The sequence below is a fragment of the Canis aureus genome, chromosome 29 (assembly GCF_053574225.1).
Source record: "Canis aureus isolate CA01 chromosome 29, VMU_Caureus_v.1.0, whole genome shotgun sequence".
Lineage (NCBI taxonomy): Eukaryota > Metazoa > Chordata > Mammalia > Carnivora > Canidae > Canis > Canis aureus.
This window is the reverse complement of record NC_135639.1, coordinates 719,272-746,017: the sequence shown is the minus strand read 5'-3', so window position 1 is coordinate 746,017 and position 26,746 is coordinate 719,272. Positions and strand designations below refer to the sequence as shown.

The 26,746-nt window shown below is 63.3% G+C and overlaps 1 protein-coding gene across 3 annotated transcripts in view; it reads left to right on the top strand.

Moving 5' to 3' along the window:
* The window catches only part of INPP5A (inositol polyphosphate-5-phosphatase A), a 157,622-nt gene that overhangs the window by 61,225 nt on the left and 69,651 nt on the right, over positions 1 to 26,746 (top strand). For all 3 annotated transcript variants that reach the window (XM_077877118.1, XM_077877120.1, XM_077877121.1), the window contains one exon: positions 3,391 to 3,478. In XM_077877118.1, coding sequence (XP_077733244.1) covers positions 3,391 to 3,478 — 88 coding nt within the window. The remainder of the gene's footprint in view (positions 1 to 3,390; positions 3,479 to 26,746) is intronic.

The following is a 26,746-nucleotide window of genomic DNA, read 5'->3' as shown; positions in this document are numbered from 1 at the left end:
AAACTGGGGGCAACAACCTGTCTCTGCAGAGGGGGGACCAGGGGTGACAGCCTGTCCCCGGGAGGGACCACAGGGTGAAAGCTGTCCCCAGGGCAGGGACCAGGAGCAATAGCCTGTCCTGGGGAGGTGGGACCAGGGTGCCCACCTTCTGCGTTGCCTCCCGCCTGAGGGGCCAGGACGTCGTCTCTGCCGCCGGCCCCGCTGCATGTGCCCCCCTGAGCCCCCAGGTGTGGCCCGGGCCTCCCCCAGCTGGGACCTGCACACCGACTGCCCGCCAAGCACGGCCAGAGCTTCCTGCCCTCGGAGGCGGCCAGCGGAGGCCCCGTGCCGGCGGGGGTGTGGGCCGCGGGCTCCCTGCCTAGAGCCCCAGCCGCGTGGCCGCCGGGGGTCAGCTGCCGGCCGCCCCCCCACCCGTGCTCGGGGCCCCTGACGTGCTGGGTGGACGCGAGCCTCCGTGTTCTCTGTGGTTAAACTGGGCGGTGATCTGTTAAGGGCCATACTTTTTGTAAAAGAGTGGCCATATTTTCCCAAAACAACGTACTTTTGTTTTTTAAATTTTTCTTAAAGATTTTATTTGTTCATGAGAAACACCAAGGTACAGAGAGAGAGAGAGAGAGAGACAGAGGGAGAAGCAGGCTCCATGTGGGGAGCCCGACGTGGGACTTGATCCCAGGACCCTGGGGTCACGCCCTGGGCTGAAGGCACCCAGGGGTCCCCAAAAATGTACTTTTAAAGCAATCGAGTTTTTTTGACCCTTAAACTAGTGCGAAGGTCAATGTGGGAGAGCGAGGGACGTAGCTGAAGAGCCAAGAGTAGCCACAGGGATACTGAGGAGGCGTGAGGTGGGCGCCTGTCCCCGTGCCCCGCTGGGCTGCGGCCTCCCTGGGGAGCGGCGAGGGTGGGGCCGGGCTGCGGGGGGGGTGCTCAGGAGGTCCCCGCCCCGCGTCGCCCTGCCCTCTGCAGCCGAGGACCGGCCACTGGTGTCTGCGTGAGAACAGGACACTGGGCCTCCCCCCATCCCCGCACCCGGGACGAGTGTCACACATGTCAGTAGACGTGACAGGGTGACGACGCTGAGACCAGACCAGGGAGAGGTGTCTGCGGCTCAGCAGCAGGGAGAGATTTCTTTTGAAAAGGTGCTAAATGTGTCACGTGCTAAAGATGCAGAAGTTTGAGTGAATGGAAGGGTGAAAGTCAGCTGTGACACTGTGCCACACACCTTCGGGCAGAAGCCAGGACGTGACCTGAGGAGCCCTGGGGAGGCTGCGAGCGGGTGTGTGGGGGCCGGGGGTTCCCAGAGGGGGCCTGCAGGTGCACAGCGGCTGGTGCAGGGAGGCCACTCGCGGCCCCGCGGCCCAGTCCCTGAACCCCTGCCCCACGTCCCTGCCCCGGGTCCCCCCACATCCTGTTCCCCCAACCCAGTCCCTAACGCCCACCCTGTGTCCACACCCCATGTCCCCGCCCCGTGTCCCCCCGGGTCCTGTTCCCCCACCCCAGGCCCTAATCTCTGCCCTGTGTCCACACCCCATGTCCCCGCCCCATGTCCCCCCACTCCAGTCCCTGAACCCCTGTCCCGTGTCTGCACCTTGCATCCACTCTCTGCGTCCCTGCCCCGTGTCCCCGCCCTGTGTCCCCTCCACGTCTGTTCCCCCACCCCAGTCCCTAACCCCTGCCCCACATCCGCACCCCATGTCCCTGCCCCGTGTCCCCGCCCTGCGTGTCGACGGCCGCTTCTGCGGTCCCCTTGCCGTCCTGGCGCTGCCGTCGGGTCGGTCTCCTACCCGCACCACGTGTGACACACGCTATCACATTTGCTTTGAGCTGTTACCTTATAAGAAGATCAAAAAGCGAGAGAAGAGGCCGTTTATTTCCAGCAGCGCCGGTTTCCAGGCTGCGGCCCCGCAGCGGGTGTCCGTGCAGCGCCCCCTCCCCGGGCCGTGTGCGTCACGTCAGCACGAGTCACCGCTGACACGTTCTCTCCCTTCGGTTTGCCTGAAGAAAGTCTGCAGCGTCGGAAGGTGTTTCGTCGTGGCCAGAAGCCTGGCGGCCCGTCCCCCGGCAGGACGTCGCCGCGCTGTGCTGGGCCGTGCCGTGGCGGGTGGCGCCTGGCCATGGGCCTCGCCGAGGGTCCCTGCGGTGCGCCCGTCCCCGCTGCAGGTGGGGGTGGTTTTCCTCGGTGGTTCCCTGTCCCTGGGCGTCTAATTTAACCGGATTTGGGAAAAGCCGTAGGCTGTCCTCCCTGTGTCCCCGCGTCCTGGCTGTGTCCCCGGGCGCTGTCCTGGGGTCGCCCTGTGCTGTCTCCCGGGCCCCACGCTTCCGGCTGCGTCGCCGCAGTGCGGGTTCCCGTCACCGTGTCCCATAGTGACCGCGGGTTCACTTGTTTCCCTGGGTTTTCACCTGCTTTCACGGCCACCCCGGGTTCCGTTTTCAGCTGGAGAAGTGTCCCTTGCGGTGTGAATTTTTACCTCTGGTCACGTTCACGGTTTCCCGGAGACCTTTGATGTTTGACCGGCTTGGGGCTCGCCGGCCGTCCCTGCTTCTCTGCAGGCCGGGCTCACACTGTGCCGTGCGCCGGGTCAGTTTTTGACTTGGCCGCAGACGTGACGACCGTTGCGTGGGGCGCTGCGCGGTCGGTTAGGTCCCCTCTCCTGCTTCCTAGAGCAGAGGCCTCTGCCGTGTGGCCCACGGGCTGGCGCCTCGGGGCACCGTGTCCCCTCCCCTGTGGCCACCGAGCTGCGGGGGCTCCGCGCTGGGACCGTCGGCTGAGCAGGGAGGCCCCTCGCTTCCCGTTGCTGCTCTGGGGTGTTGGCGGGGCTCGGGGGGCACACTGGCTCCCTTTCCGGCCACATTTGCCAAGATGATGGCGAGGCGCCCACTTAGTCTTCTCTGGTTGTGAAATGAGACCGTGGCCCAGCGGGACGGTGTTGAGAGACGCTTCCTCCTCCGTGTCCTGAGGAGGAGGACACGCCGGCAGCTGCGCACGGTGCTCAGCCTCCCAGGGGGCAGGCAGCGAGGGAGTGGCCGGGCCGGGGGGCATTGTGAGTGTGCTGCCCCCGCCCCTGCCCACGCACAAGCAGCCGGGAGACCCCCAGGGTCCCGGGGGTCGTGCCGTCGCGGTGCATGGCCCTGGCCGAGCCCCCGTGCCACCGCCCCCCTGTGTCTCCGGCCTCCAGTGTCCCCGGGTGTCGTGGGGGCACTGCCAGGACGCGCAGCCCTCGCCGCCTGCAGCACACGGGGTGCCTGAGTTTCTGCTGCCCTTGCCTCCCGACCGCTGGCTAGGGGCGTTTCCAGGGTGACACAGCACGGTGTGCCCGCCGGGAGCCCGGGCCGTACAACAGCTGCTCGGGTGGCTCTTCACTAAAGGACTGACTCCTCCCCTCTCCCTTCCAGAGAGCTGCTGTCCAGTGACGCGATGAAGGAGTACAACAGGGCCCGCGTCTACCTGGACGAGAACTTCAAATCCCAGGAGCACTTCACAGTGAGTGTCCGCGGGGCCTGCTCCTGACAAGGCGGCCACTGGGGTCCCCTCCATGGGGATGCTCCCTGTCGTCAGCGGCACCGACCGGCTCCATGGGGGGGGGCCGCTGCCAAGAGGGGTCCAGGGCCGTGGCCCACGGGCTGATGGGGGAGTTGGGGCTCCGTGCGGAGGTGAGGGGTTGCACCGTCCCTGGGTCTGCTCTGCAGAGTTGCTCGTGCCGGTCCTGCCCGTAGGATGCAGGCCGGTCCCTTCGTGGGCCCGCGCAGCACTGCTCGGGGGCCTGGCCTCCTGTCCCTTCTCTGCGAGGGTCCCTGGTGGGGGGACGGTGGACACCTGGAGAGGGGCCCCCGCTGGGGTGCAGCAGCTGCACGTGGTACTGGTGACGGGCGGGGCTGAAGGCTTCTGGGAGGCGCAGATGTCAGATGGGTCTTAAGTAGCTGCTCGTCGGCTCCCATCTCAGGGACGTCTCGGGGCTGCTCAGAACCTCCAGGTTCTGTTCCCCGTGTCCTTCCCCTGAAGTCCCTCACGTCACCGGAAGCCTGGGGTGCCGCAGGCACGGAGCCCCCGAAGGCTGGTGGTGTGCAGCGGCAGGTGCCTGCGCGCCAGGTGGGCAGGGCCGGGGAGCACGTCCTGAGTGGGGAGCAGCCTCGGAGACCGTCCGTGGTGGGAAGGACGCCTGTCAGTTCTCAGTCTCTCCGGGCGTCAGTGCCAGCTCTGCGGTGTCTCCTGTGGCCCAGATGGTCACCGGGGCCTGGCTGCCCCGCGATCTGCTGCTGTCCTGGCCGCCCAGCCACACGCGCCCCCGCGGCCTTCCTGCCCCTGACCGCTGGCCATTTGCTCTCAGCCCGTCCTTTGCATAAATGCACTCCTGAGCCTCCTGTGTCCCCGCACTGTCCCCCATTGGGACTTGAGATGAAGAGCACGGTGCCTGGAGTGCAAATCTGTCGGTTGGGGCGAGCGGCTCGCAGGCCACTGCAGAGGACCAGGGTGGATAGTTGACCTGGGGTCCTAGCAACGGGGACCCTTCAGAATAAGACGTGAAAGAGGTTAACGGGATGTCCCTGCCGGGATAGAGCGTCCGGGGTGCCAGTGTGTGTGTTGCTGCACCCCAGGAGGAGAGGGAGCAGGACATGGGCCGATACCTGAAGGATGTTAGAGAAAGTTTTGAAAATTTGATGAAACGTGTGGATGCGCAGATGGAGTCATCACGCAGGCTTCCTGCAGACGACCTGTGAGCAGCAGAGGTTCATCCTGATGAGGCCAAGGCCATGGTTCCGGATCCTCCACCCCCGTCACCCTCAGGCGCTGGTCTCCCCGCACGCTCTGCTCAGCCCCAGAGGCGGCCGCGTTCCACGGCGGTCACGGGGGTCGGTCACCTCCCCTCACGTCTGCACAGCCTCCTTTCAGTGGGAGGCTCCGTGTCGTAGCAGGAAAAGGTGCAGGAAAACAGGCCCCACAGACACACGCTGAGGAAGTGAGTGCGTCAGAGTCGCCACTGGGCTCCGAGCGCGGAGCATCACAGGTGGAGGAGGCCAGGCCCCCAAGAGGACGTACGGGGACGGGGTGGTGCCCAGAGTCGGGAATCGTGCTCCTACTGTGACCACTGATGGCCGGGGACAGATCAGGGGACAGATCAGGGGCAGCAGAGACTTCGACGGCTCCTCCCACAGACTGCTGCTGCAGGGGGACCAAGGATCGTCGGCGGGACACCGACTGGAGGGGCAGCCCCACAGGGCTGTGTGTGCGCCACGGGGTCTGGGCCTGCGCCAGAGGACGCTCGGTGGCCATGGGGCGGGCAGGGTGGCTGCCGGCTGCTGCTGTTTCCTGAAAAATGTCTAAAAATGAAGGGCAAGGAGACTTGGGAGAAGGCTGGGTCAGGCTCAGGTGGGTGCAGAGTGGCCCCGTGAGCTCCGGGCCGCCCCGAGGCCGCCTGCCGAGGACTCTGCGTGTGCACCTGCCGCTCCCTCCCCGGCCGCGGGGGTGTCGGACCATGTCCCCGGGGACGCTCACATGCTCGTGGAAATCCAGCATGAGGCGAGACCCCTCGTGTTTCTGAGCACAGAGTGCACAGACTGGAAGTAAACCATGTGTGGACGACTCCTAAATGCGTGGAAATAAACAGTCAACTTGCAAATATCTCTGGAGTCCGAGAGAATCTCACAGAGCAGACTGGCTCGTGGGTCCGATGAATGAGAGACTGAACCCTTCAGGATTCGTGAGATGCACCTAGAGTGGCGCATCCAGGGGAATTTTTAGCATTAAGTGCTTGCATTAGAAAACTTAAAAATAAGTGAATTAACCCAAAGCGAGTAGAGGAAAGGAAATAATAAACTAAGAGCTGAAAGGAGTGACGAGGAAAATAGGGTAGAAGCAACCAGTGACCTCGTCCTGGTAGCACACGGTCGGCGGGCGGGTCCGCGCGTCCCCGGGGCCTCCTGGCGGGGCAGCACACTGTGGGGGACGGGGCCAGGCCGTCGGGGCCAGGAGCTCCCCGCGCTGGGCAGGGCCCGGCAGACGCCAGCTGCGGCCACTCGGGGCCGGGCCCCGCCGCCCGCGCCGCCGTCCTGTGCCCATACAGCTGCATGTGTCCCACGCGAGCACGTGGCCGACAAGACGAGGGGCGCGGTGTCGGCAGTCGGCCGGGCGCGTGTTTCCGTCCCCCTTGTCCCCTGGGATGCAGCTCTGGCTGCCACGGTGCGGCCTGTGGTGGAGAACAAACACCCGGCAGGGGCTCGCCCGCGGCGCCGCAGCCTCCGGGGAGAAGAGCCGCTCTCCCGGACAGCTGTGTACACGGCGGTCATCAAAAACTATTCGACGGCAAAAACTGGAAATAACATAAATACCAGAGAGATTTTCACCCCGTGGAACAGCCACGTGACAGGTCTCCTGGTGCAGGGCATCGGGGGGACCCGCCTGCAGGCCCCCAGGAGGAGGCGCAGAGGCCGGAGCCCGTGCTCTCCTCGCCGGGCGCGCTTGCCGTCCGATGGGTGCGGCGAAGTGTTCAACGAGGGCGTCGATTCTGGTTCTTCAGCACCCGGGTTTTCACACTGGAGCATCGGCAAGCCGGGTGGTCCCGGGCCGAGGCAGATCAGGGTAAGGGGCCGCGCTTTCGTCTCTGGGGCGGAAGCACGGAAATGTCGCTGGTGGGAGACGCGGCCGTGGAGCCTGAGACGCGCTCCAGTCGGTCCCCGCGGCGGGGCTCACCCGGGCCGGGCGGCGCGGGGCGGGGCGGCTGCGGGTGTGGGTGCTGTCCCGGGGCCGCAGTCCTGGGAGGCCTGCCGGTGGCCACGGGACAGCCCGACAGCCGGTGTGGCGAGTGGGGAATGGTCGCTGGAGCTCATCCCGGAGTTGGCGCGGAGGCCCGTGTGCGTCCGTCTTCTCACCTTCTGACTCAGATGCCCGTGGTTTGTGATAAAATCCTACTGGACCTGGGGCCCGTGGGGGCCGGGCCTCCATGTGCTGCGTGTGGGACCGTCTCTGCGGGGGGCCTGTGACGTCCTGGTGGAGGGGACCCGGCACTGCCAGCGTCCGGGCAGGGCTGGGGTCTGTGGGCCATCTGGGTGGCCACCCTCCTGCCCCCACCTGGTGGCCTCTGGCTGTCAGAGGGAGGAAAATTTAATTTTTACAAGATTAATAGTATTGGAGCGGTATTTTTAGCTGAGTGTGGTTCAAATAATAGGCCATTAATTGAAAAAGAAAATTGAAATGAATTTATCTTGTACATAAATGCTGTCACGGGTATTAATAGGGATCAGAAAATAGCGGTGTGTTCCCAGAAAGAGGCTGAAGCTGCAGCTGCACCTGGCATGAGCGTGACCGCGGGGGTCCACCCTGCCGCAGGAGCGTGGGGGCTGCGCCTGGGAGGGGCCTGCGGACTGGGGGACTCGACGGGGACCTGGATCTAGGGGACTGCAGCCTCGGGGACTCGATCCAGGGGCGCGGCTGCCTGGGGTCTCTGAGCTGAGGGGCCCAGGGCTGGGGGGTGCTCTGGGCCTGGGGGCTCGACCTGGGGGGCCTGGATCTGGGGGGGGCCGCGGCCTGGGGGTCCCCACCCCGGGGGCTCAGTAGGGTGCCCGCGGGCGGAGGCGGGACCCACAGGTGCTCCTTGTCACCAGGAGATGGCGCCAGAGCAGCGCGTGGGACCTTGAGGCTGGTTCAGGAGCTGCTCCCGCCTTGGCAGACCTGGAACAGCGAGGATGCTGAGGTTGCTCCTGAGGATCGCGCGGGCCGTGTGCGTGGGGCCCGCTGTCCCTGTCCCTGTCCCTGCGCCGTGACCTGGCTGCTGACAGGGTCACCGCCTGTTTGCGTGTCTGCTCCGGGCTGGCCGTTGACTTTGGCCCCGGATGGTGGCCCGACCTGCCCCGGGACCCCTGGGGACGCCCCCGGGGCAGGCTGAGGACCCTGCCCGAGCTGGAGCGCCCGCCAGGACTGTTCCGGGCACCGGGCGCCCCGAGGCCCTCCCCTCGCGGGGCTGCTCCAGAGGCGCTCCTGCTGCTGACCTCGTCTGGCGCCCCACCGCCCGAGCCCCCCGACCCCCGATTGTGCCCTGGCTGCCCGCTCTGGCCTGGGGCTGCAGCACACCTGCTCCGAGTCCGTGAGCGAGTGGGGCCCCGGGGACGGGAGAGCCTGGGTGAGACGTGGGCGCCCTTCGTCCGTCCCTGTGGGTCCACTGGTGTGAGCTCGGGATGGGGGTTTAAGTCTACCTAGAGCACAGATCGGGCGAGCCCCCCCGGCCTGGAGGGGTGCAGGGCCGAGGCCCCTGAGCCTGGGCCGCACATGTGGAGTTTGGGAAGATGAGGTGCGCTCTTGTGGGGCATCAAGGGGACGCGGGGGGAAGGCAGGGCGAGCTGTGCTGGAAGCCACGTGGCAGCAAGGAAAGACCCCACGAGGGAGGGGGCTCGTCCCCGAGGTGCCCGGGTGCAGACCCCCGCCTGGGGCTGCCCAGAGCCCTGCCTGAGCGTGCGCACACGGACGCCCGGCCGACCCTCCCTGAGGGACATGGTCTCCTCCACAGACACGGGGCCCTTCGGTGTCCTCGCGCTTTGAGGTCTCGACATCCCGTTAGGGTTTGTGGACTTGCCCACAGGGAACTGGGACGACTGGAGTTAACCACCCGCTGTTTGAAGGCGCCTTGTCCTGTTCTTGCCACGTGGGGGGGACGCAGCGGGGACGGACAGGAGGCCCCTGTCAATGGCCCTGCAGAGGACACTCGGAGCGGGTGCCCCCAGGGGGCCTGTCCCTGCAGCCCCAGAGGCCCAGCAGCATCTGGTCCGGGAGCTGGCGGTCCCCGCACACCCCTGGCTGAGCCTCAGCGTCTGGAAGGTCCTTGGGAGGAGGCGGGCATCGCTGTCACCGGGTGGTCCCTCCCCTGGCGCCCATCTTCTGGGGGGTGGGGGCGGCCACGCTCATGCACATCCTGCCCGAATCCGTCCTCCAGCACCTGCGCCCAGCCCCTGGCCTGCCCCCTGTGGGACCCTCCCTCCCTTGAAGCACCACGTGCGTTCACGCGTGCCCCTGCCCTTTGCCAGCACCCCATCCCGCCGTCTTGTTGGCCCCGCGAGGACATGGCCCGCACGGTCTGCCCGTCCCCGGGGTCAGTGATGGAGCCCGTGGGGAAGGGCGGTCGTAGTCGGGCCGTGATGTGTCTGGTGATTCAATAAGCTGCTCGGTGACAAGCACGGGCTCCGGGGTAGGCGGGACTTTGCAGACTGTCCGGCTTCCTGGGACCTGCCCGCTCAGGCCCTTCCCTGCCGCGTGTGCCGGGCCCTGCGGCCCAGGAGGCGTGTGGAGGCTGCCGCGTGGCCTCGCCTGCCCAGGGCCCCAGGCTTAGGGAGGAGGGTCCCTAGAGGACACCCGGGGCTCTGCACCTACTCCGAGGCACCTGCTATCGTCTGCGTTACAGCGAGCGCCCAGCGCTGCGGGGTGCACCTGGACCCCCGAAACGCCCTGAGATGCCTCCTGCAGGAAGTCCCCCAGGACTTGCCCCCCTGGGAAGCTCCCCCTGGGTTCTCAGGTGCCCCCTGATTGGCCACATTGACTTCGCAGCAGCCCAGGGCACGGCCGTGCAGGCCTTGACACTGAGGGAGTGGCTGCGGAAGTTTTCCAGGGCTTTCGAGTGTCTATTGATCCGAGACCCAATAGCACAGGAATCGTGTCTCATTTCACGGGAGGAACATAGAAAGTTCATCACTTACCACCTGAAAAGCCTGGACGTCGATAGAGGGACGTGAAGGTAACGGCTTTCCTGTACTCTGGCTTCAGAAATGGCTAAATGAGGAAGAAATTGCAAATTTATTTTGGTGTAATTTCCTCGTCTCCTCTCACTGCTGGCGCAGAGCGTGTCTTGCTGTTCTGCTGCTCGCTTGTGTGACGCGCGGGCCCGGAGGTGGCGGCGGAGCGGGCCGTTCATCTGTGTGAACTCCCGGCTGCCCGGGCTGCTGAGGCCCGGGGGAGCCACGGCCGGAGGCCCCCGTGTTCCCTGCCCTCCCTGGGTGACGCGTGCGCAGGACGAAGGAGAGGAGGATGGGGGCGCCTGGCTCCCGGGCAGGACCTGCGGGGGGCCTGGGCACCGACCCGGCCGTCAGGGCCCCTCGACCCGCAGGCTGATCGATGCCCAGTGCCCCGAGGAGCCCTCGGGATTCGGGGACCGCTGTGCGCCAGGGACGTCGGGCCGGGTGAACGGGCGTGTGCAGCGGTGTTTCTCCTGCGGCACCAGCTCCGTGGAGACACAGGCCGTGGTTTTGGTGGGGCAGCTGGAGGCCCCAACACCGCAGCCCGGCGCGGAGCCTGTGCCAGTCTGCACGCCACAAGACGGCTGCGCGGATGGCCAGGCGGGGAAGGGTGCAGGTGGCACGGATGCGGGGCTGAGGTGCATCCCCACGGGCAGCCCCGGCCACGGCTGCTGCGGGAAGGGAGCCACGGCAGCCAGCTTTGCCTGTCCTTGCCCGGGGCTGGGGGCCCCAGACGTGTGCGCGGCAGCGGGACCCACAGGCGGGCAGGGCTGTCTGCCGGGCCGGGCGGGTGCGGGCAGGGCTGGCACCGGCTGTCGTGTGGCGCTGGGCTGGTACCTGCGGAGCTCGTCCTTGGGGCCTCGCTGCCCGGAGAGCGCATGGGCCTGTGTGACCGTGGGGCTGCCTCAGCACCGGAAGCTCTGGCTGCTTGAAGCTCTAGGAGTGGGGTTCCTTCTGGGCAGAGGGGTTTGGAGCCACAGACGTGTCCGCGTCCTTTAGTGTCACCGAGGCCCCAGGAAGGTGGGCGGGCCATGGAGCGGGCTCCCAGGGTGCAGAGCCCACCGCGGGGAGGCCCCGAAGCCTCCGCTGCCCGCGGGGTCCCAGCAGCATCTTCAGCCCTCGGCCAGTGAGGCTCCTGGAAAGAGGTGCGCAGCTGAGTTTCATTTCTGGGAGGCAAGAGGTGGGGTCGAGCCAGCACCTTGCGGACGTGGCCCAGGGACGCCGGGACAGCCCGGAGCATGGCGTCGTCTGCGTGTGTGCCAGGCAAGCCACGCGGCAGCGACCCCCGACCTCCAGGGGAGACTGTCCTCCCGAGGCACCTCCCCCGGCCTGCTGGGGGGCAGGGGCTGGGGCCTGGGGGGCGGCCTCCGGCCTGCAGGTGCGTTCCCACAGCCCCGCTGCAGTGCCCGCGCTGCTGGCCCCCGGCCCCGCGACACCTCCGCTGCTGGCCACCAGCAAGCGTGCTCCTTCCTCTTCCGTCCCCCGTCCTGGGGGCTCCCTGCCGAGAGGAGGGTCCTCACGGGGAGCACAGCCCAACGGCCTCCATGCTGACCCCGGCCCACTTTTCTGGGAGGGTCTGGGCCTGCCTGCCCCGACCCCATCTGCGGGGTGAGGAGGGGCGGGGGGAGGGGGAGGCAGCTGCTGTCTTGCTTCCCTCTCGTCCCTGCCCCTCCCCGCCCCCTCCGTGCTCCTGGAGGACGTGCCCTGCCGCCTCCCCCGTGCTCCCCCCATGACCAGCCCCTCATCCTGTCTCTGCTCTCCTGAGTAAGATTTTAGGGGAAATTTATGGAAAATTAATGGAGTTTACTGATGTTCTTTGATCTGAGGAAGGGGAAGGAAGGCAAATGCATTTCTGATGAGGGAACTAATCTGCTCCGGGAGCGGCTCCCCTCCCGGTGGCTCGCCTGCCTCCGCGCCCTGCCTGTGGGCCCGACAGGCCTGATGGAGTGCGGGAAGCAAGATTGGTTTTCCGAGGGCACCGGGCCCTCCGCGCTCCGCTAAATCACACTGTCTGCTCTGCTGGCGGTAACGACCGGCTCCCCTCGGCGGCACCTGCAGCCCCGCGGGACGCGGTGATGTGCGGCCGGGCGGCGGCGGGGGCCCGCAGTGAAGGTGAAGCTGTCATATCGATCTTTTTAGCACTAAAATATGAGCCACTTTACTCCGCTCCCCGCTGCTGTGATGTGAAAAATAATAACTCGGATCCAAATTAAAAATATTGATCTCTGGAAGGTGCTGAAAGTAAATAAACACCTCCCGAAGTTTTCGGGTCAGCCGAGAAACGGTCTCAGCAATAAATGTGTCGGCACGTCAGGGTCCAGGGTTCTTGATCTGTTTTTTCTTTGAATTGATTTTTCATTATTTACTTCCTAAAAGTGTTGAAATTTGGTCTTCCACTGTTAAATCCCAGTGTTTGGGCAAATTATTTCTTTGGGGCTTATGAGGTGCTTCTGATCCACTCGCTCATTGATTGATTGATTTTTGACTCAATAAGCTTGCAGTCCCTGCCTTATTTAGGGCTTCTATCATAATTTTTTATACATTTAGACTTGACTTTTTTATTTGCCTCTAACAGATGAGGTGGCGTGGGGCTATTGAGCGGGGAAGGACGGTTGCCACAAGGTTAATTTTATCCGGCTCCGTGCGTTCCGAGGAGGCGCCGGGTGTGTCCTGGCACAGCAGGTCCTCCCGAGCCCTGGAGCCCCCTGCACCCGAGAGGCCCAGGTCCCCGGCGTCCAGCAGTGGCCTATGGCCGGCTCAGGTGCGGCTGTGGTTCTCGGCAGCGTCGGGGAACCGTGTGCTTCTGGGAAGAGGCTCTCGGGGGCCCCCAGAGCTCAGAGCCCAAGGCCACACGGTGTGTGTGGGTCCACGTGGCCCAGCAGGATGGGGCGTGAGGGTGCCAGCGAGGGACGCAGCGAATGGTGGGGTGGCCACTTCTGCGTGGCTGCTTGTGGGGCCAAGAGTTGCCAGGAAGACGTGGGACTTCAAGCATGTGGGGCCGACAGCAAGCCTCGCGGCCCCGAGCCAGGGTCCCCTGCGACCATTTCCCACTCGCTGTGTGTGGACTGAGCCGCTGCCAGGCACAGGGCCCCCCGGCTGCACCCTGGGGGCGGCAAGAAGAAAGGTCCTGTCCCTGGGCCTCCCGGGGGATGCCAGCCCTGTGCTGGGCCTCCCCGCCCACATGCCCCTCCTGCTCGGCGCCCTGCTCCTGAGCCACGAGAAAAGACGGCCCGGTATTTTCCACACACGTGGTCTGCCCCTGACACCGCGTGGACGGAGCAGGACGCTTGCGGTGCCTGTGCCGCTCTGGCCACAGCACTTAATGAGAGGTGTCGCGTGCATGTGGCCGTGGTCCCCGCCAGATGGAGGAGGCCGAGGCACACACAGGCTCCTCTGCGGTCACTGAGATGCACAGCCCGAGGGACACATTCCTTCTGTGCCTCACACGAGGGCCGGCGGTTCTGACCGATTGGAGTCGGCACAGGTCCAGGAGGCTGACGGGCGTTTCCTAGGGGCTGGTGTGCTGGCAGGACAGAAGGAGGGCCACCAGCCGGGGCGCGGATGGGCCTCTCTGGGAGGGTTGAGGGTCACGCAGGAAGGAACCGCTGTCGTCCAGCCTGGCTCGGCAGCAGGGGTGGAACGAGGTGGATGTGGTCAGGGCCGACCACACTGGCGGGACTGTGGTGTGTGGGGCCGTGTGGCACGCTGGCCCTGTGGGGGCCATCACCCTGCTCCACGGTTTGGGGCAGGAGGTAGGAGGAGCCAGCTCCCCTGGGACGGAGATGACCGCTGCCTGGAAGAGAGCTCGTCTCTGAGAGCCACATATCCATGAGCGTCCAGTCCTTCAGTCCTGTTTACTGACATTTCTCTTTGCTCTGGGCACCATTCCTGCCTCTAGAAATAATATTTCACGTAAGAATGCACATGGGACGCATGCTGCCTGCATTAAGAAGCTTGAGAGGTTGCCACTCCGGTTCTTGCCAAGGACCGGGACAGGGCTGTGCGGGGGGCTGCAGGAGGCTCCCGATGGGAATGCCAGGCCACGGTCCTGTCTGTGCCTCGGTTGGTGCAGAGCTGAGGCCGTGAGCTGGCCTCCTTCCTAAGAGCCGGGGTCTGTTCCCAGCAGAGGCTTGGTCTGGCTTCCCAGGCATGAAGGTGACTTAAAGTCGTTCCATTTAGCTGCAGGAATGTGGGTGGTTGCACCTGACCTCTGCCCCGGGCGCCCACGGGCAGGGCCTCCACCAGGACAAGGACGTGCTGAGAAAGGCCCCTCGCATCATCCCGTCGTGCACGTTAAGTGCACACAATTCTAAGAAAAAGAGCTCCCTGGGGGGCGCCTGGGCCGCTCCGTCAGTTAGGCGTCTGACTCTTAGTTTTCAGCTCAGGTCGTGATCTCAGGGTCCTGAGATCGAGCCCAGTGTCTCCGGGCCCTGCATGGAGCGTGGAGGCTGCTTCTCTCCTCTTCCCCTGCCCCGACCCCCACTCGTGTGTGCTCTTTCTCTCTAAAATAAATAAAAGAGCTCCCTGAGAAGAATCTAGAACCAGAGAGGCAAAGGGCTGCTGTGGCTTGTGTGCAGAGGTCCTCCTCCTCTTGTGTGCCCTGGTCAGTGGCACGCTGACAATTCCGTGTGGAGTGGGTCCCCAGTGCTGATTCAAAAAGTTGAGCTTTGAAGGATAATCATGTTCAGATTCATCCAAAATCTGGAACCACAGCCCCACATGAGCGGTGAGCTGAGACGTGGGTTCACGTAGTCCACAAACCTTGGTCAGGCCCTGCCGTGTGCACGCACGTTCTGCACCGAGGCAGGTGTGGCAGAAACAGGCCGGGGGCTGGTTTTCTGCTGGGCAAGGACGCCTGAGGGCAGATGTGAGGCTGGAAACCAGAGCACTGGCAAAGCGGGTCACCTGGTCACCTTGGTGCCCACGTGTGCTGCTCGGACTCCGGCTCCCAGCCTGAGTTCCATGGTGGGAAGCAGAAAGAGAGAAGTCCAGCAGCCCTTTCCCACAGCCGACGGGGCAGCGTGCTGTCCTGCGCCGGTGGCTGGGCCCCACGCTGCATGGCACACAGTGCAGGACTCCCGACGCACCGCTCTCCGCACTGTGCTCTTTGTCCTCAAGCTTATGGGCCCTGGGAGCAAGTGCCTACACACGACACTGGGTCACAACCCATGGCATGTCATGTGACAGAGCCACCCGTGACACGACACATCCTCAAGTTCTCCTCCCATGTGGAGCGTGCAGACTCGGGGGCACAAGCACAGAGTGTGCAGTGACCAAGAGAGAAGGGCACCCCAGGTGCCTGATGGATCTAGGAGTTACGAACAGGCTGCCCTGACGAGGTGGGTTTCATCTGAACCTAAAGGATGAGCAGGAGTGAGCCGTGGAAGGAAAGAGGAGAAAGCATTCCAGGCTGGGCAGGGGTGTGTGCACGGAAGCCACGGGAGACATGGATCTCTGCCTCCTGGGCCCCTTTGTGGATGGCCCGCTGCGCTGTGGAGCGCAGGATTGTGGACAGCCCCCCTGGCCTCCCACCCCCAGGCCCAGGCCCTACGGGGCGGGGAGGGGGGGTTATACAGCTGGTGAGGCCCTGTGGGGCAGCCCTGAAGGAAAACAGGGAAGGGCAAGTTCTAGCCAAAGGAGTTGGAACCCGAGTGGTACCCTGTTTCGAGTGCTACGTTGGACAGCAGGTGACAGCCAGGAGCAGTGTCCTCAACCTCTGGCATACCAGAAATTCTCCTGTGGATTCCCATTGGGCCAGTCTGTAAGCGTGCAAACAGGGAAAAATGAAGAGTCTATCAGATATGTAAGATGTGGAAAAAATTATGTCCCCAGCACCCTTTGTCAAGAAGCTCTGTCAGGAGGTGCTATATCTAAATAAGTGGGCACAGGGTCCAGGAAACCCAGGAAGCAGGGGTTTGAACATGGTGGCTTCCTTGACGGTGTGTAGCAGAGAGTTCACACGTGCATGGGGGGTCACTCCGCTTCTTGGACGCAGTGCCCTTCCCATCCAGCTCTGCAGCACCAGTGTGTACACCTGTGTGTGAGGCCTGCGCCCCAACTGTCCAGGGGGTCCCCAGGTCAAGAGTGAAGGTAGAGCCCAGGAGGGGAATCGTGAGCAGGTGAGCAGTTAATGAAGCTAGTTCAGTTTCTAAGAAGATTCTCCAAGAGATGACGTAATTGATAGGTTATCTGATGTGCCGAGACTTACTGGGGTGAGACGTACAGAGTGTGCGGACGCATCATGGTAACATACATAAAGAACTTGGTGAACATAAAAAGAAGGCAGTAATGATCTACAGGAAAAACAAAGAGCAGTCGAAAAAGGAGATGCAGTCATGATGTTCTGTCGTGAAGGACATTACTAAAGTTACGGCGATATAAACACTCATTACTAATTAAAGTAAAAATGTGTTTATATCCAGAGGATGAGGGATCGGGGATGCATGTGTGTGACGTGTGAGTGAAGAGGAAAGCCAGTGAGAGGGAATTAAATCTTAATCTAACACAGTGGAACAATCAATACTTAACGTTGAAAACTAGAAAATCAAGAAGTAGCCGAATAAGTTCTAGTGGTACGGAGGTGGATACCAGAAGAAAACAAGTAAAAGAAAGTAATCTTCTCTGGGGAGGAGAACATTGAAATGGCCGGGGAACTGTTGTTTTTCATAATAATCCTTTTGTAGACTGATTTTTTTTTTTCCCGACTTAAAAAAGCCTTGGTGGGCAGAGATTCCTCAGAGAAGATGTGTGGGAAGAGGTGGCATGTGGGTCGGCGCGGTGGCACGCCGAAGCAGCCGTGTGTCGTGGGCAGGAGGAGCAGGACGCCCATCTGAGCCCAGCCTGTCCAAGAGATTGGCAGTGACAGAGGAGGCTGGAGCCCTGGTGACCTTTTGAGCATCAGGCAAAGGACTTGAAGGACGTCAGATGGTCAGTGGGGAGCCATTGCAGCTGGGGGAAAGGTGAGGTTCTCCGGGCAAAGAGGAGATGGGTTGTTGCAGATTTAAAGACCTGTCAGCTCTCGCTTTGAACCTCTGGTTGAAGTTAAGTACCGAGCGGACTCTGCTTCCTTCTCCTAAGCTCCAACACCCAGGGGGGCCCTAGTGAATGCAAGAGAAGTGGGAGCAAACGCAGGAGCCTGGGAGATGGAGCGGATCTCCGGGTCTCTCTCTGGGTCTCCGCCCGGTGAGGAGGCCGCACAGCACGGACCGGCCTAGTGCGAAGCCCGCGTTCCTCCCCCGCGTGCGCCCCTCGCTCCAGCCGATCACAGGGTGCGGAGCCTGCTGTATGCTGTTTCAGGCATAAGTCAGCTTCACCGAACTGACTGCACTGGAGGTGACGAGGACACATCTCTCCTTCAGGAGAAGATGAGAACCAAGTGCTTCCGTGAATAGAGGGATTGGCTGATGTGAACGTAACGGATGTTTTAACAGCCTGGTCATGTAGTCATGGCTTATAAGCTCTCACCTTCTAGTTGGGATTTGAAATTTAAATAACATTACCATTTATGATAGCATCAAAATTTAGGAATAAATTAGGCCAAAGATAGCAGGACTCACGTACCAAACACTGTAACACATCAGTGAGAAAAACCAGAGAAAATCTAAATAAATGGAGAGAGAGACCATGTTCAGGGGTTGGAAGACCCACTACCACGTAGATGTCATTTCTGCCCACATTGATGTAAAGATACCAGTTGAAATCTCAGCAGACGTTTTTTTGGTGGAAGTTGACAAACTGGTTCTAAAATATTCGTGGATGTGTAAGGGGCTTAGATTAGCCCGTAAATGAGGACTCACGCTGTGCGGGAAGACGTCCTAGCGCTGGTCCTTGAGGCACAGTAGCACTGCCGTGAAGCCACATGCACAGGCCGTGGGCCCGAGTGGAGAGCCCAGGAACAGCTCTCCCCTGGGTTCTCAGGCCGTCGGGCAGCCCAGCCGAGTGTGTGTCCAGGGCGGGGCTGGCCGTCCTCTCACAAGTGGCGCTTTAACGATTAGATGATCGTGTGCAAAAAGTCAGCCCTTGCCTCACAGCTTGTGACAGCGTAACTGTGAGTAGACCACAGACCTAGTGTGGGAGCTGCAACCATGAGCCCCTGCGAGAGCGCAGAGAGGCTCTGAGTCACCCCAGCTTTGGTAAAGGTTCCTTAAACGTGACACAAAAAGCACAAACTGCTATGAAAGGAAAGTTAATCTGTTGCGGTTCATCAGAATGAAAGCACGGGTTCTCCCAAAGACACAGGAGGAGGCTGTTCACAGGCAGAGAGAAAACGTGCAGACTCTGTCCGACAAAGGAGTTCGGGCTGCGGTCCTGCCCGTGAAGCACCGATGCCGCTTAGTGCTGCCCCGACACGCGGCACCGGCCCAGGTCAGACGGGGAAGCCGCGCGGGCTCAGGGAAGGGTACGGAAGCCTGTTAGGGCAGCGGAAGGCCGGACCCCGGGAGCGGGAAGGGTGGCCCCGGGGCCTGCGGGAACGTGCAGTCGCGGCCCCTGGGGGACCCCGGCAGTTCCTGCGAGTGACCCGAGGTGGCCCAGGAGAAGCGGGGCAGCCTGTCCAGCAAGCGCAGGGGCCCACGCGAAGGGGCGTCGTGTCTGAGGACGGCCGCGTGGCGGAGGGACGGGCTGCTGTCCTGCTCCGCAGGCGGGGAGCGGCCTGGGGCACAGCGGTCCTGCCGCGATTCCACCGGCACGATGGTCCTGAGAACGCAAACTCACCTACGGGCGGAAGGCGGATCGGGGGCTTCCGGGGACGGGGAGCCCGGGAGCAGCGCTTGTGCTGTCCCTGGGGCCTGCCGGACCCCCCCCCCCCACCCCGTGCACACTGCGGCCTGCGCAGCCCCGCACCCGTGACGCTGCTACAGAATCTGGTCGCGGGCGAATGGCTGGGTGCTCGGCCTTCCAGGGTTTAACCTCAGAGGGAGGCACCTGTGGAGAAGGGGGGACGCTGCAGGACAAGGAGCAGCCGAGTGTGAACCATGGTCTCACGGCCACGCTGTGCAGGTGCCGTCAGTATGACGTGAAAAGCGTGTTTTAGGTTAAATAAGGGTTGGGGTTTGCCTGTCGGAGTGACATCAGCCCACGTCTGCTCTGCGCTCCCACTTGCAGCTGGCCAGGGGGCTTGCGGAACGCCGCGGGGCTCCTTGTGTAGACGCGTCGCTTCCCGTCTCCAGTGAGCTTCGATCCTGGCTCTCCGTGGAGCCCCTTCCTCCCGAGTTGCCACCGTCTTGTCCTGTGTGTGTCTCCCCTTCCTCACCATGAATTTGGGGCCGGGGGCGGGCCGTGTGCTGCAGGTGTCCCTGGAGGCCAGCCGGGCACACGGGCACACGGCGTGCACCCCCACTGGCCAGGCTGCTGCATTCAGTGACAGTCCGGCATGGGCTGAGCGTGCGGCCCCAGCTGGCCTGTCCCCGCCCCGCGGCCTTGCTTTGCTGCTACCAGAGCCACTGTCCTCCGGGAACTGGAACGGAGTGGGGCCAGCGGGTGGATGTGGCGCCGAGGGTAGCAGGGTGTCTGAGGGAGCATCGCCCACATCTGGGACCTGGACTCGTGGCTGGGCTGGGCGCTCAGGGGTGCGGGTGGCCCGCTCAGCCTGTCTGTGCCCAATAAGCCTATCTGCCACATGGCCTTATCTCTGCAAGGAGCCGGCCCGGGGTCTGCTTGGGGGCGGGGACCCCGCACGGCAGCCACGTGGCATAAGGAGGGGACCCCCCTGCAGGCGGGGCTCCGTCCACCCCACAGCTGGCCACACAGCTGCCCGCGGCCTCGTGCATCCTTGTCATCCCGAGCCGCGCCCTTTGGACTCGCCTGCACACCTGCTGGTGCCGCGGCAGGACTGACGCGATCCCCGGGTGCCGGGCCTGGGTTGGTTCTGAGCGCGGTGGCCGGGCCGTCTTGCTTCCCTCCCGCTCCCCGGGCCGCTCCGCACGGGGCCTGGGCAGCACGAGCCCGGGGGTCCCCTGCGCGTCCAAGCGGCCCTTCCCTGGCGGGTCTGGCTTTCCCCAGTGGGAGTCCGGAACAGGCGCCTCGTGGCCGGCCGATCCATCAGGCGCAGACAGGCGTGATCGAGGGCCGTGTCACACGCAGCCCAGGAAACAAATACGCCGCTGGAAATGTATTGGTGAACAAACTGAAAAATTGTAAAGCTCTTAAGGACTTTCCTGCTTGTTAGCATTTTCTGACAGAAAATCAGTGAAGCAGTGAACATAACAAAATAGTCACGGTTGATTCACGGTCTGGCTTGTAGTCGGGCTCACTTGGCCTCCGCGACGTTTGTCTCCAGGAGCGGCTCCGTGTGCAGCTCCGTGCGCCCCGGGCTTCCTGCTCGCGCGCCTGCGTCCACACCGCGGGGTGGCCGGGCTTCACTCCCTGCCGCGTCCTGAGGGCCGTGGGAAGCGTGTTTGCCCGAGGGGTGCTGACCTCTGTGCCGGGCTGCATTTGGCCCCGATGGCTGGTGCCAGTGGCACCGGGTCCCGGCAGGTGTGACCCGCGGTGGTGTCGCCGGCCAGCCTCTGCGTGTCCTCACGGTGAATCCCGTGGCCCACGTGTGCACGCACCCCGCAGGTGCTGTCTTTTTGTGCGTCAGACTTCTCCTGTGCACACCCTGCTGCCCTACTTGCTGCGCTGCACCCACGTGTGGGTGTGGGGGGGCAGCACAGGGCTCCCCACGGTGCCGAGTCCCCGTGCCACGGGGTGGCCGCTGCTCCCAGGCTGGTGCTGCCCGAGGCCCCAGCGGCCCCCGTGCCAGGTCTCTGCCTGCAGCTCCCCCAGGGGCCATGCCAGGGCCTCCGGGCCACGCGGATCCAGCGAATCTGCAGGACGGCCCGGGCGCAGCAGCCCCTCAGACAGGAGGACATGAAAAGCCGGGTTTGCACACTGCGCATGGTTCCTGGAGGCTGTTCCAGTGTCTTCACAACAGGCTGACGAAGCAGGGCCCGCTCCTTCCCCTGGGGCGCACCCTCCCGAGGAGCTCACGTCTTGCGGTGACTCGTTGCTCTAGATCTCAGGACGCTGCCTCTTAGGTGCGTAAAAATACCGTCGTCTCCCTTTTCCCGCTGCCGTGTACCCGCGGCCTTCCAGGAGAGCCGATGCCTGATGGCCGTAGAGACGGAGCCCTGAGATTGGGGTTTCCTGCATCGCGCGTGATGCTTTCCTGGCTGGGAGGGAGGAACGTCGTAACCGCGTTACCCCCTTAACGCGTTTGCCGTAGGATCGGGGCCTTGTGAGCCGGGTGTTTGTTTCCTTCCGTCTCACGGTTAGTCGTCAACGATCATTAATTCTTACCTGGTGTCTCGTCCGTGGGGTCCCCTTGTCTGCAGCGCAGAAGTGCAGGCACCTTCCCCGACCTGCAGCCGCCTTGCGCCCCTGCAGGCAGCAACTCGGGCGCAGGGACGCAGGGACGCACAGAGGCGGGGAGGATAAGGCCTTTGCGGCATGCAGGTGACCTGGGGCCGCCCCGCAGGCCACACACCACTCCCGTCTATGGAACCGTGGAGCGCACCGAAAACCGTCAGACAACCCAGAACAGACCCCGGCCCCAGGGCGGCCCTCCTGCTGCTCTGGCCACCTCCCGCTCCCGCCTCCCCGGCTGTCCGAGAAGACCCCGAAGGACCGGCCGCGGGGTGCTCACACATCTTTCAGATGGAAATTGTTACACTTTGCTCTTTGTGGTGAAATCAGGGTCGGGTTGTCCGTGTTTATTGCACAGTAAGGGATGCGGCCCTGCTGCGGCGGCTTCCCTGCGGGTGAACCGCGAGTGTGCGGCGCAGAGCGGCCCGCACGGGCTCCACTGCCGGTGGCTCCGGTGGAGAAGCTCCTGGGTGGGACCCTCGCCGGCAGCCTGAGCCCGCATCCCCCACGCCCCCCACCCCGCACCCCGGGGCGGACGAGGTGCCAGGCCCTGGACGGCTGGCTTCCCTTCCCTTCCCTTTCTGTGCGTCCACACCCTGGCCCGAGGCTCGGAGCAGGGCCAGGCGGGGGTCTGGGCCGCAGGCGTTTTCTGTGTCTGGATGAGGCCTGGTGACCTAATGACGTGGCCGCGTGTGTCGGGCTCCGCCGGCAGGCGTTTCCACGGTGAGCCGCGGAGGCCGGGCCCCTCTGGGTTGGGGCTGGTCTGTGTAATGAACGTTGGCGGTTCTTCCAGCCACCGTAATTATTTAAAGGGTTTTCGAAAGAGAGAGAACAAATTCAATCAGACCATAACTGTCGTACCTCCTTCCGGAGCCGAGTGTATTTTTAGAAATGTGGGCCTCGTTCAGAGTCTCCCCGTTTTCATGTGTTATCACAGTAACTGAGTTTGTAGCTGGAATTAAATTTATCAAATTGCGTTATCCTCTTTAGAAATTGGATAGGTGCCCTGGCGGGGCGAAGCAGAAGTTAATCCGCTTTGCTAAAGCCTCTAGTGGCCGCCACGCAGCAGGAGTGAGGAGGCGCAGAGATCTTCCTGTCACCCTGGACACCGTGTAACGTCTCCTCAATCCCTTGTGCAAATAATGACATTTGAATCGAGCATTAACAGGCTTAATTACTTTAAAATTGTCATTTTAATTTACACTGATATAGTATTGATCACACAAGCAGAGATTAAGCTGTTCAGCGGAGCGGATGATGGGGAATTAAACATTAAGGGTCCTCGAGGGGCCGCGTGCCGCCCGGCGAGAGCCGGAAGAGGGATGGCATTTCTCGGTAATGAACTGGCGGCATGCGGGGACATGAATCTCGGGCTCTTGGAAAAGGGGAAATAATGGGGTTTGGGAAGCGTCCGCAGGTTATTCATTCGCTGCCATGCACCAATTCTCCGGTGATTCATCCGCCTTACCAACATTTATTTATCCAGCAAATTCCGAGCGTTGACCTTTTCGCTAAGTACATTGAACAGAAGTTTGAGTGCAGATTTTTCAGGTGTAACTTTTGTAAGTATTTGTTATTTTTCCTCATTTCTAGGTAACATCAAACAAAATTATTCCGTTTTTCTGACGTGCTGTGTCGGTGGGCCCCTCGGGGCGGCCGTGTGTGGGGTGCGGGGGCCGGGGGCCGCGCACGCCTCATGTCACTCCTGAAAATTCCAAAGGCAAATCCCAGGCTTCCGTGTGGCCGGTCCTCCTCGAGACAGAATGACACGGGAACTCAGTCAGCACCTCCCTCGGGCCCCCTGGGAGGCTCTCCTGCCGTCGCCGTGCCGGCCCGTGCCCCTGAGTGCGCCCGCCGTGGGTGGGCACCAGGGCTCCCATCGCGCCTCCACCCGTTTTACTCTGTAGAGCTGACATAATAAAAACTTAGGTGATTGATTTTATGGCTCAGTAGGGAATGATGAAATTCTGGATCACTGTCCATAATGGCTTTATTTCAAACGGCGGCTGGAGATTTAATTAAAACATGATCGGGGAAGTGAAAACACGCTGGTGTTTCTCCTCGAGTGAGACGTGGACCTGCACCCGAGCCCTCGAGGCCCCCGTCCCTCCGCCTGCGACCTCCGCGCACCGTCCGGCCTCCCGGGTCCTCAGCCCTGGCGACGTCTCTTCCCCTTGACGACCAGCTGCGTCCCCACCAGGACTCTGTTCTCGGCACCTGCTCGCGGCCGGGATCCGTCGCTGTGCAGACCTGACCGTGCTTTCCCCGCTCCGAGCAGCCCTGAGACGCGGGTCGGCCGGCACCGGTGAGTGGAGGAGCGCCCAGCAGCCCCCGGGGACTCGGCTGCCCTTGCGGGGGGACGTGACGGAAGCGGGCCTGCGCTGCTGCCGTAAGCTCGCGCTCTGAGAGCTGCTGGTGCATCTCCGGGGAGGCCGAGGGCCCGTGAGCCCTGTCTGACGCACTAGAGGCAGCGCCTCCCACGGAGGACACTGTGGGGACAGGTGGCTGCGCTTGCTCTGGCTCAACACTTCCTCGGAAGCAGGGGACAGCGACGGCCGGCTGCCCTCAGACGCTGGCAGACCATGGGGACTGCTGTGGCCGTGATGGGAAATCGATGAGCGTGAGGCCTGCGGCCCCGCCCGGGGGCGGCTCGCGGAGTCGCCAGGGCACGGGGTGGGGTCCTGCGTGTCCAGCCCGGCCCCCTTGAACGGCCACCTCCCCTGCCGCGGGCGGGCCTGGGGTCCCCTCCGCATTCGCGCCGGCCTGGCTCTCCAGTCCCTGCCCTGCTTCCCGCTGGGCGCGCTTGCTCTCCGCACGCGTGGGCGCTCCTGCCCTCCAGCCCCGAGCACCCAGCCCCCGTCCTGGCCGCATGGCCCCCGTGCCCGTGCCGTCGTGCCCTGCCGCCCCTCCCGCCTCTCCGGCCCCGGCCCTGGCCCCGCCGGGTCTCAACCTCACCTACCCCTTCCCGGGAAACCCCTCGGCCCCACTCTGTCTTGTGCCAGCCCCGGGGCGTCCATGTGTCCTGCCGGCACAGCCGCTGCGTCAGACTCGCGCCCACAGGGTGGGTGTGCCGCCCGCCTGGCTGCTTGTTCCCACCAGGCGCGTGGGGCCCTGTCACCCAGGAGGGCGGAGGGGGACAGGGCGCCTGGTCACCTGGGCCTCGCAGGGGCCTCCTGCGGGCGTCGTGCCTGCTTACGTCCCACTGGCCTCGAGGGTCCATCAGGTGCCCCCACCGTGGGGCTCCCTTCACGCATCTTCTCCCGCCGCACACACGCGGGCCAGCGTTTCCCTCTCTCCTGGAGACACCTCTGGAGGCCACACCTGCCCTCAGGTGCCCGTCCCAGGGAAACACTGTTTCTCCATCTTTTTTAAGGACAGTGATGGATTTCTGCATGGTCGGGGCAGCCGCACCAGCAAGGAGGAGGTGCACCCGGGGGTGGGCGTCACGCCCCGTGGGCGCCATCCACAGGCCTCATTGATATCAAGGCCGTTGGTAGGTGGTAGCTTCTCCCTGAAGAGCCCCGTGATTTGGCCTCAGAAGAGAAGGAGGGGGATGAGGTTATGGGAGGCGTGAGTGGCCGGCCGGCAGCCCCGCAATGCGGAGGGTGGCGTGCGCCCGAGCTGGTGCCCTCACCGCCCTCCTGCTGGTGGGCCGGTGGCTGTGCGCAGTGGCAGGTGCTCGGTCAGGGTGCTCAGGTGCCGCGGCCCCTGCCGGGACCGGGAGAGCCTCCCTTGCTGGCACGGCCGTGCCTCCCACACTTTTCACCCTGGCTCAGCCCAGCCACACGTGGAGGCGCCCGCTCCCCCTGTAGCGCGCTCCGGGTGCCGCAGGAAGGGACACAGGCCGCGCACCGCCCAGTAGGAACAATCGGGAGCGCTGAATGGCCACAGCCCGTCCCGGGGGCATCACGGAACCACCAGCAAGGGCTGCAAGCGACCCCGGGGAGCAGGTTCCACCGTTCTCCGCCCATGTCCCCTGTGCCACGGCCCCGTGCCCAACGGAGGCCCCCAGGCAGGAAGAGGCTGCCGCCAAGCGGGGCTCTGCGCAGCCAGCAGAGGACCCAGGGACCAGGGCGGGCAAGGGGGTGCTGGGCTTTTAAACTTGGGGAAGGAGTTGAGGCCCCGGCCCTGTCGTGGGGGGTCCCAGAGGAGAGCCGCGCTGTCCCGTGGTTCCTTTGACGCACGCTGGCGCCGTGCCGTGTTCCCCTGTGGGCTCTGTGTGCAGAGAGCTGGACGGTCAGCCCCGCTGTGCGGAAGGGGACTCCGGTCCTGTGGGGACCGAAATGGCCCGGGTGAGCGACCGCACAGCCCGGAGGGAACAGCGGGATGAGCCGCGGGGCCAGAGGATGCGGCCCAGTGACCAGAGTGTGGAGGGGCGAGGCCTGCGGGCGTGGGGCGCAGCCCAGGACCAAGCTGGGATGAAGCACGTGTCCTTTGTTTCAAGAAGCCATTTTGCAAGAGATGCTAGGGGACAGCTTTCCCACGCGTGGAAGGCCTCACAGATTGAGGAAGCCACTGACCCAGGGCGACCAGTGTCCCCCGAGCTCGAGCACAGACACGAGACACTTCGCAGGCGGTGATGGGGACAAGGGGCTCCCATGGACGGAGGCCGCCGTGGAGTCGTGCTGTCCCGTCGGCACTGAGCGCCACGGACACTGGCCAGCGGACCACACGGAAGCGGGGCTCCTGCAGGACGGTCTGTGTTCACGCGCGGAGAAGCGTCCGGACGTCCGGACGGGGTGGCAGGGGGAGCGCAGAGCAGTCACAGGACCCGGAGACCCACGCGGTGGCGTGCAGGGCCCGGGGGTCCCCTCGAGGCCGGCGGGTCCCGGTCCTCACTCCCAGGGCTTGTGACGTGGAGACAGTAACTGCGACGAGGCCCGAGGCGGAATGCAGCCCCTCGGAGTGTCCCTGCAACAGGGAGTGAGTTAAATTATTTGAAGCGGAGTGGATGGCATTGGCAATATCATTGAAATTTAAAAATCAATTAAGTGTTTTGAGTAGCATTTCCTACGCCCCAGGCTTCCCTGAGGGCAGAAGGTATTTTGTAAACAGCTTGTGTCTGACTCTTAAAGTGCATCTGACTTTAATTATCCTCCCTCCGTAATGCACGTCACCGATTTCTCCAGAACGCTGGTAAGGGTGAAATTGTAATTGAAAAGCTAATGATTTTTGGAAGAGAAAAGATAAAAGTCAGAGCTGTTTTGATTATGATGCAAATGCTCCACATAATTTAATTGGCATAAAAGTTTATTGATTTTATATTTCTAATCACTTAGACATGAAAAAATGACTTAATAAATTTCATAATTAAAGCTGCTTGTTTTAAGACTGATGTTTCTCTTTGCTCGTCATTGGAACTTCCAGTTTGCAGAACGCGTGTTACCGACAAGTGTGTCCACGTGCAGGGGGACCTCCAGAGGCGACGTGAACCACCGCGCGCCGGGGGGCTCGCTGCCGCCTCTGCCTGCCTCCCGCCCCCCGTCAGGCTGCAGGGGGAGTCAGCCGCCGTCCCCCGCCCGTCGTGGGCACCAGCTCGTGAAATCCGTGCCATCGGGGGAGAGGCAGGAGGATCTCCCTTCGGGAGAGGAAGGTCCACGTGCGCCGGACGGCGGCAGGTGACGGTGTGCGGAGAGGGAGCCTCCCGACCCGCCTGACGGTGTCCTCTGAACGTGCTTCCCCGGCCTCCGGGCCT